We start from the raw sequence: 13,669 nt of genomic DNA on the forward strand, positions 1-13,669 counted from the left end.
ACTTAGGGACAGATCTAGGAAGCTTGTTTCATGTGACTGCCAGCTACTCACTAGATAGTCCCTATATCAATTCTTACAAGAACAATTTCTCACACCTGGTGTTTCCTCTGCTGTGCCCACCCTACAGAAAAGTCTCTTTTTGCATGACTTATCCAGTTTAAGGTTATTTTCTAGCTTTAGAATAACTTAAAAAAAATAATTTTTTTCAATGCTTGTCCAGTATAGTCCAACTTCCAATAGCTACCATAAAAACTCATTCTAATTAAGCCGCCTGGAATTATCATTTAAAATGCTACTTACTGAAATGTCAATAGTCAATACATAGCTCAGGATCCAGGATCGTCTATAGTTCAGAATGCGGACACTCACACATGAATCGATTGCCAAAGTCTAATGTCCAACATTACTACCGACTAAATATGCAAGCTCTTCCTCTACTGCAAAGACAGTGTCTCTGAGAGGTAATTCCCACAGAAGCAGGATTACAGTAAACACAAGATCAAACAGCCTGGGGATGGCTCAGAGCAAGAGTGGGGGAAGGAGTCATTATTTCAATATGGCATTAGAAACCCCATGTCACCTCTAATCATGTTTACCTCTGCCTGTACCTTCACATGAATTGATTTTCCACAGATCCAACTACCAAGTTTTAGAGCTGGTGCCACAGTTTACTTCTCTAATGGAACAGAATGGGGATTTATTGGGAGAATAATGAGTTTAAAACAACTTTCCAAGGTAAGCTGACAAGGGCCTTCGTCAGGAAACCCGCCTTGGTCTGAGAAGCAGATAACGTGCACTCCTTGACTACTGTCAGGCTCTTTCCCTGACTGCGCTCCTTTGCCCTGTCCTATCAGTACAAACATCACATAGAAACAATCCAGGGTTCATTGTCACTGTTTCTTACTTTACGTGGGAAACTGCATCCTAGAGGTTGATGTTACACTGAATTAAGGAACACCCTACCCGACACTTTGTCACTTATGGATTGTGAGGGTAAGGGTTAGTATGAGTTAAAAATCTAATTGCTGATGAAGATTACTTCCTGCTTGTGACTTCTTTAGAATATAAACTGCAAAACAAGAGAGGATTTTTGTTACCACAGTAAATGTCTGTTATATTGCTTCAACCTTTATCACTGCTTAAAATCAGTCATAAAAGAGAAAAGTGAATGGCTGGGGGATGGAGCACCATCACACACAAACCAATGGATGCACTAGTGCAAAAAGAAAAGAGTAAAAGAACTCTGATTAGTGCGATTTGAAATAAACACAGCTGGACTTTCTCAGCTTACCCATCCGATTTTTTTTTTTAAAAGCCACACTTCTCCCACAGCTCTAATAATGCTTGGGTTGGCTAGCTCAATCTACCACACGTTTTCAGATTCAGTTCCAAACTTAGGAATTGGGAAACTTTTAATTAAAAATGCTTATTGCCACACAAAATCCTGGACTCGGTGCAGGTGAGTTTCTGCTTGGTTAGCAGTTATAATTCTGAACTACATCACTGAATTCTTGAGAAGACACCAAGCCAGTAGCTGGGTACTGCAAGAAACCAGCATGCATTTTAAGGTACTCGGTCTGAAAACGGCCCAAGTAGTAAGTAAGAAACCTGGGTATCTCAACACTCTCAACACATTTTAAAATTGAGAATTCACAACAAGAGGTTTTTCCCCCCCTGTTCCCTGGAGTTTACCATCTTCTAATGAGGTATTTTGTGAACATTTCCAAGTGGTTCTATCTGTTGAAAAACATATAACTCTCCTGTATTGTAATTTTAGCTTTCCTTCTTGGGCTTTATGTATTACTCACTAGTGTTCTATTGTGTACTCAAAACCCTCTGTCTGAGCATCTTGACAGCTCCAGCTGCACTGACCTGCTTGCTGTAGGTGAAACCAGTCCTTACTGCTTATGCTACTGATTTTTATGTTAGCCACATAGAGAGCTACTTATGGAAGCACAGTACATAATGCAGATATCCTTCTCACTGCTCTCAAGTCTCAATAGTCTTGATGAACCCAGATGCTAGGGATAAAGCAGTGTGTCAGTAGCCTGAGTCATCATTTGAAATAAAAACTTCATGGTTCACCATTGCACAAAAAAGCCAAACATATAGCAACTTCAACTGCTATACATGTACACATTCAATGAAGGGGACATAGAGACTATAAAAATTAAAGTATGTTTGAGAAGTAGAAACTTCCATTGTCTCTAATAGAAGCCATATCATTTTATAACACACTTTTCTTGGCCCTTACATTGCAAATGTATTAAAACCTACTAGTACCAAGTGTCCCTAAGTAGAAGAATGGATAAAGAAGCTGTGGTACATTTACGCTATGGATTACTACTCAGCTATTAAAAACAAGGAATTCCCAAAATTTGTGGACAAATGGATTGAACTAGAAATGATCATAATGAGTGAGTTAACCCAGAAGTAGAAAGAGTCAAATGGTATATACTCACTTACAGCTGGACACTAGCCCAAGGGGCATGTCCCATGAAAGTCATCACTTATCAGGAAAGTGGGACAGAGGGGAGGACATCCTATTGGGACTCTAGATGAGAGAAGCATGGGAGAATGGGGAAATGGAAGGATCCAGAGGGTCCTAGAAACCTACAAGAAGAACATTATGACAGGCGGATCTGGGCCCAGGGGTCCTGCTCAAACTATGGCACCAGCCAAGTACAATACGTGCAGTAAACATCAAACCCCTACCCAGATCTAGCCAACGGACAGGACATTCTCCATAGTTGAGTGGAGAGTGGGGACTGACTTTCACACAAACTCTGCTGCCCCTTATTTGACCACGTCCCCTGGATGGGGAGGCCTGATGGCACTCAGAGGAAGGATAACAGGCTACCAAGAAGAGACTTGATACCTTGTGAGCATATACAGGGGGAGGAGGTCTCGCTCAATCACAGTCATAGGGGAGGGGAGTAGGGGGAAAGCAAGAGGGAGGGAGGAATGGGAGGATACAAGGAATGGGATAACAATTGAGATGTTAGATGAATAAATTAATAATATATATAAACCTACTAGTACCAATCAAACAAATATAAACAAATACATTGAATTAAGCAAAGACATTAAGATAAACCAAATTACATCTAGACCCCAACTCAATTAATAGACCAGTTGAAGGTGGAAATACTAAATTATTTTAAAAGATAGATATTATCTTTTTCTTTGATTATATATATACATATATATACATAGATACATACACATACATATATATATATAAATCACCCGCTGAGTCTATATATAAATAATACCCGCTGGAGTCTGCTTTTGTTGTTGTTTGTGTGTCTATGGTTTCAGGGCTGACCACTATGCACTGGACAAGCAATAAGGGGACACACCCTTGAGAGAGAATAATTTTTCTTCCAGCAGTCAATAGTTGCCTGTATTTCTTTCTTTCTTTCTTTCAGTTATTCAAGACAGGGTTTTTCTGTGTAACAGCCATGGCTGTCATAGCTCACTCTGTAGACCAGGCTGGCCTGAACTTATAGAGATCTGCCAGCCTCTGCCTCCCCAGTGCTGGAATTAAAGGCATGTACCACCACACCTGGCTTGTATTTCTTAATCTAGAGTGAAGATTTCCCCCTTCCACATTAACATGTCCATTGATATTGCTGTTGTTTCTGTCTTGTTTCTTCCTGGGTTTCTGGTTCCCTCTTTCACTATGTTCCTTGAGCCACAAATGCAGGAACTATAATATAGATCTGTTTTGCGTAGGCTCCCCACAATCCATTGTGCCCTGTTGTGGTTTTCTGTGATGTTGCCTATTAGAGACTGAGGGTGGCCTCTATTGCTGAAGAGACCACATGCTTAGGACACCTGACTCAAGCTAGATCTGACCTGAAATCTCTTCCCTGTGGTCTAGTTTTCATGGTTCCAGAAAATACTATGCAAGCAAGCTATCAAGGGAGAGAAGCAAATTAAACAGTCGTAGCCAGCTGCAACGCCTAGGAACCATGATTATCACCATGCAAGAAGTATAGCAAGCAGAAATGCAGGCACATACCTAATACAGTACAGTTCACTCTATAATAAGTCATTTACAGTTAGCCATGGGTGGTCAGTGCTCAGGCAGAATAAGGACTTAGTCTAGAAGATACAGAAAGAATACAAAAGATAGGGAGCATATGATTTCTGACTTAGCATATGATTGGTATGTGAGCATGCACTAAAATTAAGCCAAACTCAAGACCGAGTATAAGAACAAGAAATGCTATTTGAGAAGAAAGAACAAAATCAAAAGCAGAGAAATAATACAAAGCACAATGGGAAGTGTGGGAAGGATTGTAAGTTTTGTGAAAGCAGTCTTGGCGGGCTTTGCCCTTGGACACACCATGGATACTCCCTGAGATTAACCTTGAGATAGACTGGGTGGAGCCATCCTGGGCCTGGAACTCAGGAATTGGACCCCCGGACTCCACCTGGACAATTGTGTTTCTAATCAACCCTCAACGGGAGAGGGAGACCACCCCTTACACGTGACAGACAGGCAAGCAGAGGGGACAGAGAGAGGAGCAGCAGGGTCAGAACAGGCTTGAGCACACGTGGATGGATTAGAGGATCAGCGAACAGGCTGGACTAGCACGCAGGCCAGAGACACTTAGGGACCCGTCCTGTGGAACGGACACTGGAAGGTTCACTCTTTTTTCCCTTTAACCTTTTTTCCCTTTTGTGTAAGCTAGTTGGGTTGTATAATAAGGTTAGTTTAATTGTTAAAAAACAGAGCCAACAGGGAAGTACTGTAAATGAAAGACTTCATAGGTTTGACAAGAGATAACAGGAGTTAAGAAGAAACTTATGCTAATAGTTATAATAAAAGTATTATATACATGCAGTAAGATATTACAACTGAAATTTCATTTGTGATACTGAGATAAAGAGAGGTGCTATTCCAAAGTGAGGTACTAGACAAAATATAGTGTTTATAAAGAGAATGTTTTGGGACTAGTTAGATCAAGAACACAGAGAGTGGCCACAAACTGGAAAAGTCAAAAGACACGTGAGAGTGAATTTTGAGAAAACTATGTGGCTCATCCCTGTTCTCTACAGTAGATGTGAATAGTGGAAAAGGGGTGAGATTTGATTCTTTCTGAACAGCTAGATGATGAGCAATGACTAGATGCTGGTAGTGAACAGGAATGTTAATGTTTTAGAGTGTTCTGCACTCCTAATTCCTAATGGTTGTCAGTGCAAAGAATGTATGAATGCTTTTTGTAGTTGTGAACAGACCAGAACAACAAACACTCTTCCTTAGAATGGGCTGAGGAGATGGCTCAGTGTTTAATGTGCTTGCTGTGTAACCAGGAGAACTGAATTCTGTAAGCCAGCACCCACATAAATGAACTGGGCACAGTGGTGCATGGCTATGGTCTCAATGATAGAAGGTGAAGACAGGGGAATCACAGTAAGCCAAGGTTCAAGAGGAGACTCTGTCTCAAAAAAATATGGTGGACGCTGATAGAGGAAGACACCTGATATGACCTCTGGCCTTCATGCCTTTGCTTGGGTGTATAAACCTTCTCCATAGAACTCCTAGAATGAAACTATAGGTGAGAACCTCCTTAGAGATGAAAAATCCCCGAAGGATTCCTCAAAGAAGCAAGAGACAAACACCTGCCAGGTCCACAGACTATACTGGAAAACTAAGATGGCACTAGTCTAACCTCCTCTCTACTCCTGTGTCTTTCAACCAAAACCCAAAAGTTAGAGTTGGCAACAAGTACTTGAAATCTGGCAGTATGGCAGGTCCAGGGTTTTCACCATTCTCTAATCCTAAGTGCTTTTGAACAAAAGGCAAAACAATCAGTCTTTTTATGATCCTATGCCCTCTCATAAGGTACTTTTTAATGTCAAAATACAACCAATATGGACCGTAGAAAATGATTCTGCTGGGTTTTAACTGATTAGATGACTTTTAAACAATGACTCTGTGGCATTCTATTGTTTCTTCTCAGGTGTTCCTCATACCCTGCCTTTTGATTTTGCATTTCCACGGCCAATACCTTCCCTAGAGCCTTATTACATCTCACAGCAGCTTTATAATAACTGCTCTTCCAAATTTGTGCTCTGCAGAGCAAGTGATCGGAAATATCATACCACATAGCGCAGGGTTTCTCCATTCACAGCGCTGCTCTATGTCATTTGCTGAGAACTGTTTACAGGTTCTTCGCTGCTTGTAGACTGGAGTCTAAACTCCTTAGTTTGACATTTAAAAATTTAAGAGAACTGAGCTAAAAAATACTTCTCATAACTTTAAAGACATGTTCCCCCAGACTTTTGTTTTTTAGTAACCTTACCAAACCTCCAGCACCATCTCATTTTGTTGCCATGTTACCCATGCCTAATTCTTTGCATGTAACCTACTGCTTTCTTTCTAGAAGCTTTTAAAGGATAGAAAACAAACAGAAAACAAAAAACAAAACAAAAAAGCCAAAACCCTTGATGATGATGTTCAGGGGTCTTTAGCATTTGCTGTCTTGGAAATTGAGTGACCTCTCCAGTCTGGACATTTGTTTTCTTGTATTTTTCCTTTGACAATTTCCTCCTTAAAGTCTTTGTTCATTTTTCTATAATCTAGTGCACTGATTGTTTCATTCTTTCTATTATTTACTTATTTGTGTGTAGGGGGTGTGGAAGTAAGAAGACACCTTGTGGGAGTGTGTTCTGTCCTCCTACCATGGATGTTCCAAGGATGAATCCAGGCTGTCAGACTTGGTAGTAAGTGCCCTCACTGTTTCTGCCATCTTGCCAGTCTGATGCGTTCCTCTTCTATTACACTTCCTGCACGGTGATTTTATTTATCTTTCATGTTTACCTTCAAACTCTTTGTTATTTTTCCCTTCTGCTACTCTGTGACTGTTTTATAGGTATACTATCTTATCTTTTGAAAAAATACTCACTTTACTTGTGAAGTTGTTTTTTCGCTCTGAATGTTGCTTTCTCTTTAGTTGATTATTTTGGTCTGTGTCTTTTGTTTTGGGGCATTTCTTTGGAATTTGTAAGACACTCGGTTATATGTTTAAGAGTAAAGCACTAAAAAGCTCAGTGGAAACTGTGTTCCTGGAATGAGCTCACAGACTAATAAGCTCCATTGTAGAGTCCTTCCTGGCCAGCTGTCTTTCTTTTCTTTAAACATCTTTCTTAAGATATAATTCACATACAACAAAATCCACCCGTTTAAAGTGTATACAGTTTTTAGTACATTCAGAATTGTGCAGTCATCACCACAACCTTGCCGAGAGTATGTTCACCACTGGAAACAGAAGCCCTATCCCCTCTGCAGCTATCCTTCTTCTTCCACTGGCCTTCTCTATATCACACGGTCAGTCTTTGACAACTATTACTCTCTATGTATTTTCTTATTCTTGACACTTTCAAATTCTATAAATGGAAACACAATATTTAGAATTAGTTACTTAAGATAACAGCTATCTCATAAATTGTGGAAACTAAAATGATTAGCTTTCTCTCCCCATGGTGGGGCTGAAATGTATGCTAGGCAGTGTTGAACCCCTGCGCTGTGCACACAGACCATGACAAACTTTCAATTATCATGCTTTCAAGGCTGAACACGGTCATTGAAGCATGTTTCAGTATTCCATTCTCTTTTATGGATGACTAGTAATATGTGGGTATAGTATGTTCGTGTTCTCAACTGTTGATGGTCATTTGGGTCATGGTCACTTTGGTAATCATGATTACTGTTGAGTAATGCTGCTGTGACACTTATGTCCATGCATTTGTTTGGACATGTTTTTACCTGCATGCACTCACTAGTTGGAATTTTTAAACAGAGAAACAAACATCATTACTTTAGTTTCTCTAATTTGTGTGCTAAATGTTATCTTGAATGCTCTTCTAAGTAGGGCAGGATCTGAACTCTTTCAGAATTCTGGGAGACTGCATGCTAAACTAACCCTCAGTGGCAAATGCTAGCTAGCTGGCTATTTCTTAGTATCTCTCCTTTTCTCTGGATTTAAAGAACAGATTCTTGCATTACTAGGGGGAACAGAGTACCCAGATATAAAAATTTCTAGTTTCCCTTGCAAAATAAAGTTAGCAATGACTAGTGAGGGGTAACTGGATCATTTAATGGAAATTCCCTTCAACAGATAACTCAGTTGGTAGTAGGCCTTACTTTAAAAGGTCCCTCTTAGCCGGGTGGTGGTGGCACATGCCTGTAATCCCAGCACTCAGGAGGCAGAGACAGGCAAATCTCTGTGAGTTCGAGGCCAGCCTGGTGTACAAAGTGAGTCCAGCGCAGCCAAGGCTACACAGAGAAACTCTGTCTCGAAAAACGAAACAAAACAAAAACAAACAAAAAGTCCCTCTTTTCTGATGTCTGAAACATGGATGTCATACCCAAAGCTAAAGCAATTATCCTGTGTTCATAAAGAACACCTTGAAGATCCTGAGAATGGCAAACTTGGACTTTTACCTGAGGAGGAAAATCTATCTTGTTCAAGTGATTGCTACTTTAAGTATCTATCAGTAGCTCATTTATATCTCCCCCCCCCTCATTTATATCTTAAGTGGTAAGACTTCAGAACTCCTTTTTGCACAGGAACTATATCTGATCATTTCATCTTAAGTAATCTATGATTGAGAGTTTGCTTGTTTTATTAGCGTTCAAATTTCTGCTTCTAGTGGAATTTTTAAGACAAAAGGCAGATTTTTTATGTATATCCCCTAAGAAAACAGGCTGAACAAGGAATGGGAAGCACACCAGTAAGTAGTGGTTCTTCCTGGCCTTTGCTTCAGCTCTTGCTTTCAGGATCCTGCTTTGAGTTCTTAGATTGGCTTCCCTCAGAGACGGACTATAAAGTAAAAGCTGAAATAAACCCTTTCCTCCTGCAAGCTGGTTTTGGTCAATTTTTTTGGTTTCACAGCAATAGAGGGGCAAACAAGAACATGCAGCAAACATGGGTGCACCGAATTCCGTTAAGACAAGTACAAGCTATAAATCTACACAGTAACTGTCACATAATAATAGTGGGCGACTTTAATGCTTCAATCTCACCAATTGACAGGACACCCTGACCAAAAATAAACAGAAACACTGAGCTAAATAATATCATGTCAGATGCGACTAACAGACTCTGCAGAATATTCCACCCCAACACTGAATAATCAATATTCTTCTCAGCAGCCCATAGAACTTTGTCCAAAACACATCACATAACAAGACATAAACAGAATAACAGTACCAAATATAGAAATATTGAAATAACATTGTATTCTATGTCATCATAATGGAATTCAAACTAGAAACCAACAACAAGAACTCCAGAACATATATACAAATTCAACAGGATTATATAATAAACTTTTGAATTATTAATGGGTCATTGAAGAAATAAAGAAAAAAAATACTCTTAGAAGTGAACAAAAAAATAAATCAAAATATACGAAAACCTACTAGATTCAATGAAAGCAGATTTAAGAAGAAAGTTTATAGCTAAAAGCACCTACATAATAAAAAAAATAAAAATAAAAATAAAAATAAAAGAAAAGAAAAGAAAGAAAGAAAAAGAAAAAGAAAAAAATCAGAGTCTTCTCAAATAAATAGCAGTATACCTTAGGGCTGGAAAAACAAGAATGAGCTAAACCCCGTTTTTTTTCAGTAGACAGAAATAAGATCTGTGTAGAAAGTGATGAGATACAAACACACACACATGCGAGGGGGAGTGGGAAGGAAATCCTATTTAATAAAACAAAAAAGCTCAGGGACTGGCTCAGCAGTCAACAACCATGACTGTTATTGCAGAGAACCTGGGTTTGAGTTTCAGCACCCACATGAGGCTAACAACTATTGTAACGCCAGTACCAAGGGGAGAAAGAGTACCAAAAGGGCACTCTTCTGGCCTCTGCAGGTTTGCACAAATGTGATACACAGACATACATGAAGGCAAAACACTCACAAGCATAAAAATTAATAAATCTAAAAAATTTAAATGAGACCAAAATGGATGTGTGACAACAGATACAGAAGAAACTCAGAAAGTCATAAAGATATACCTTAAAACTTATATTAAACTAAATTGGAAAATGTAAAATGCATAGATGAATTTTTAGATGCACACGACCTACCCAAATTAAACCAAGATGAGAAAAACAACTTAGACACATTTATAACAAGCAATGGGATTGAAGCAGTAATAAAATATCTCCCAGCTAAAAGCAGTCCAGATCCAGATGGATGCAAATTTTACCAGATCTTTACAGCAGAACTAACACCAATGTCTCTCATAAGGACACGTACTGAATTCTTTCTACAAACCAAGTATTACCCCAACACCAAAATCATAAAGTATAGCTGTAAAAATTATAAATTATATACTTCAAAACAGAATTCCACACATCAAAAGGTCATTCACCATGGTCAAGTTGGTTTCATTACAGAGTTGTGGAGATGGCTCAACATATGCAAACGAGGGAATGTAGTATTTAACACAAATGGACTCAGGAATTACACAATCATCCCAATAGATTCAGAGGCTTCTAAAAAAATCCAGAGAGTAGACCAGACAGAGCATATCTCAACATAATAAAAGCTACATATGACATTATACTAATGAGAAAAACTTGAAAGTATTTCTACTAAAATAAAGACGATGACAGGAGTTTCCACTCTTTATTCTTATTCAATAGTGTAGGAAGTCTTGGCTAGCACAACAACAAAAGGGAGAGAGGAGAAAATGTTCAAGGGATACACATAGGAAAATAAGTCAAAGCATCCTTTCTTGTAGATAATATGATATTACACAATAAGAGGCCAGAAAGACTCCACCAGAAAACATTTAAATCTAATAAATACTTTTAGCAAAATGAAATGACCCCAAATTAACATGCAAAACCCCAGCACCTTCATATATATTGATGGTGAATATACTGAAAAAGAAGTCAGAGAAACAATTCTATTCACAAATACTTCAAACCAAACCAAACCATACCAGAAATTTTGAATAAACCTAACTAAAGAAGTGCAAAGCTTCTACAATGGAAAATTTAAAACACTGGAGAAAGGAACTAAAGAAGACACTAGAAGATGGAAAGACCTCCATACTCACAGGTTGTCAGAATACTGGGAAAATGGCTACATGGTGACTTCTAGCTCCAACTCTTTTTTTCTTTCTTCTTACCTCTTAAATTATTTCTTTTATTTTTGAGATTATAATAGAATCACATAATTTCCCCCTTCCCTTTCCTTCCTTCCAACTCTCTCATATAATCCTCCTTGTTCTCTTTCAAATTCATTGTCTCATTCTTCATTAATTGTTGTCACATGCATATATGTACATATATTCTTAATATAACCTGCTTGGTCTTTATAATGTAACTTGGATGCATGTTTTTAGGACTGATCATTTGGCCCTGGATGACCAATTGGTTGGTGTGCTCCTCACTGCGTAGGAGGTGTGCTCCTCACTGGGTAGGACTATTTCTCCTGCTCTCAAAGTTCCTTAGCCGCCTGCAGTTCTTTGTGTAGGGTTGGTCTTGTATTGCTTTTCTTGTTCAGCTTACTTTGCACAGTTATGTTAATAAGATGTTATGGGTGTAGCTTCTGATATTAATAAAGACACAGCTTCACAGAAAACACCTTGATCCTTTGGTACTTAACCATCTTGATAACCAAGGGTGCAGTAGTGGCATTCATACCTTAGCAGTAACCAACAGCTCTCTAACTGGACTAATTTCCACTCAACATGAGGGAAACTGGTACTGATAACCTCGCCAACTACCCAGAGCTAGTGAAGTCACGGATCTCTAAGAAGCAGCCACTTTACTAATCCACCACAATCCCTAGTTATGTTCTACGTATTTGGCCTTATTGTTGGGCTTCAGACCCAGGACAAACAGCTGAGGTGCCTTTTGAACCAAGGTGGACCTAACTTCTAGGTTCTCCCAGCATGTCTTGGCTCCTATCTGCTGCAAGGCGTGGCTGGCATACCCTGCCCTCTGCCCTGAACTCTCCAGGCCAGGGGCACGGGGCTTCCCCTCCCCCAGAGGCCCTTCACTATATAATCCAGACAGTTGGATTCATCTCCCCACACGGTGACTTCCCGGGCTCTGTTCTTGGGACCAGTGAATCTTCTGAGAGCTGCTCTCAATAAACCTGCATTTATATGCTTTAACTTGCCTTGAATTAACGCATTTCGCCACTGAACAATTCCTATCACTTGAATTCATAGATAAGTGTAGTGCTCTTACCTCGTCACACCTCATCTTTGCAATAGACAGAGATCATTATAGAAAACCACAACCAATCAAATACAGAGTTGGGAAGTCCAGTCCCAATGGGCACAACTAGACAAGACTTTCAAATTTCACTATTTTCTATGTGGTCCATAATAACATTATATGGTAAGCAGGTTCTTATGCTGATTTTATAAATGAAGAGTCATATGTACAGAGATATTAAATAATCTTTCCAAGGTCATACGGTTTGTAAATAGCAAAGCTTGATATCTGCACATGGTTCTGGTATATGTGTGTAGCATATACAATCAGTCTTGGATTTACATAGAGGAAACAAAGTATGGATTCCAATAGTTAGAATGGCTAAAGCAGTAAACTTTGCATGTTTAACTTACTAAAACTTACATAGCCCCAAACTCTAATACTCATATGCTTTTTGACACTGGTCAACATTTTGTACCTTGTTTTAATATGAGCAAGAAAAAAAAAAAAAAAAAAGCAAAGCAAATTTTGTATTAAATTATTCTGTCACTAATGCAAACCTACAGAAGGTTCAAGAGCCCTATCAAAATCCACTTTATGTTAGACATGGGGGCGGGGGGAGGTGCACACCTTTAATCCTAGCACTTGGGAAGCAGAGGCAATTAGATTTCTGTAGTTCAAGGCCAACTTGGTTTATAATGCAAACTCCAGTCCAATTAGAGCTACATATTGAACCTCTGTCTCAGAACAAACAAGAACCCACTCTAGCATCGACTGTCTCTGTTTTAACTAAGTCATCTCCTACCTGTCATCTGCATTGCGAAGGGATGGAAGTCGGAAGCTTGTGTTTCTGTCAAGCTTCGACTGGCTTTTGGTCCTCTTGATGGAACCTTTCAGGCGCTTGCTGAAGAATCCCTAGAATAAAAAGGCAGAGTGGTGGGCGAAAGAACTACGTGGGAACCCTGCCTTCTGCAATGAACTTGTAAAAGAAGTGTAATTGAAAAGGACGGACTGAGACACACTCTAGCTGCTGCTGCTTCTTTTCTTTCTTCTTTCTTTTTTTTAAAAAAATAAATACTAGTTGTTTGAAACTTCTTAGTAATATGATGAAAGAGTATTTTTCTACTGTGAAAAACAGATAATTAAACTTGTTGATAGCACCAATCTTAATTTTTATACTAGTTGTGGCAGACAAAGAACCAAGTTTACAGATAGACTTTTAAAATAGCAATCAAACAGACAAACATATTGTTTTCTAAGAAATGTTACCAACAATTTCAATAGAAATGACAACTAATGATTTCCTAAACCAAGAAAAACAGGTAACTAGCACAACATGTACAAGGTCCCTCAAGTGGGCAGGTATTTTGGTGTACTGGAGAAACTGAAAGCTATTGCTGGATGAGGGTGGGGGAGCTAAGGAAGCAGCACAAGCATTGTCTGGGGAGTGTCCAAAGTGTTATATTAA

The 13,669-nt window shown here is 39.0% G+C and overlaps 1 protein-coding gene across 2 annotated transcripts in view; it reads right to left on the bottom strand.

The window, feature by feature from the left end:
• The window catches only part of Rasal2 (RAS protein activator like 2), a 252,552-nt gene that overhangs the window by 39,236 nt on the left and 199,647 nt on the right, over positions 1–13,669 (bottom strand). For both annotated transcript variants that reach the window (XM_051147644.1, XM_051147643.1), the window contains exon 5: positions 13,007–13,116. In XM_051147644.1, the coding sequence (XP_051003601.1) occupies positions 13,007–13,116 (110 nt within the window). The remainder of the gene's footprint in view (positions 1–13,006; positions 13,117–13,669) is intronic.

This window comes from Acomys russatus, chromosome 6, assembly GCF_903995435.1.
Source record: "Acomys russatus chromosome 6, mAcoRus1.1, whole genome shotgun sequence".
In the NCBI taxonomy this organism is placed as follows: Eukaryota; Metazoa; Chordata; class Mammalia; order Rodentia; family Muridae; genus Acomys; species Acomys russatus.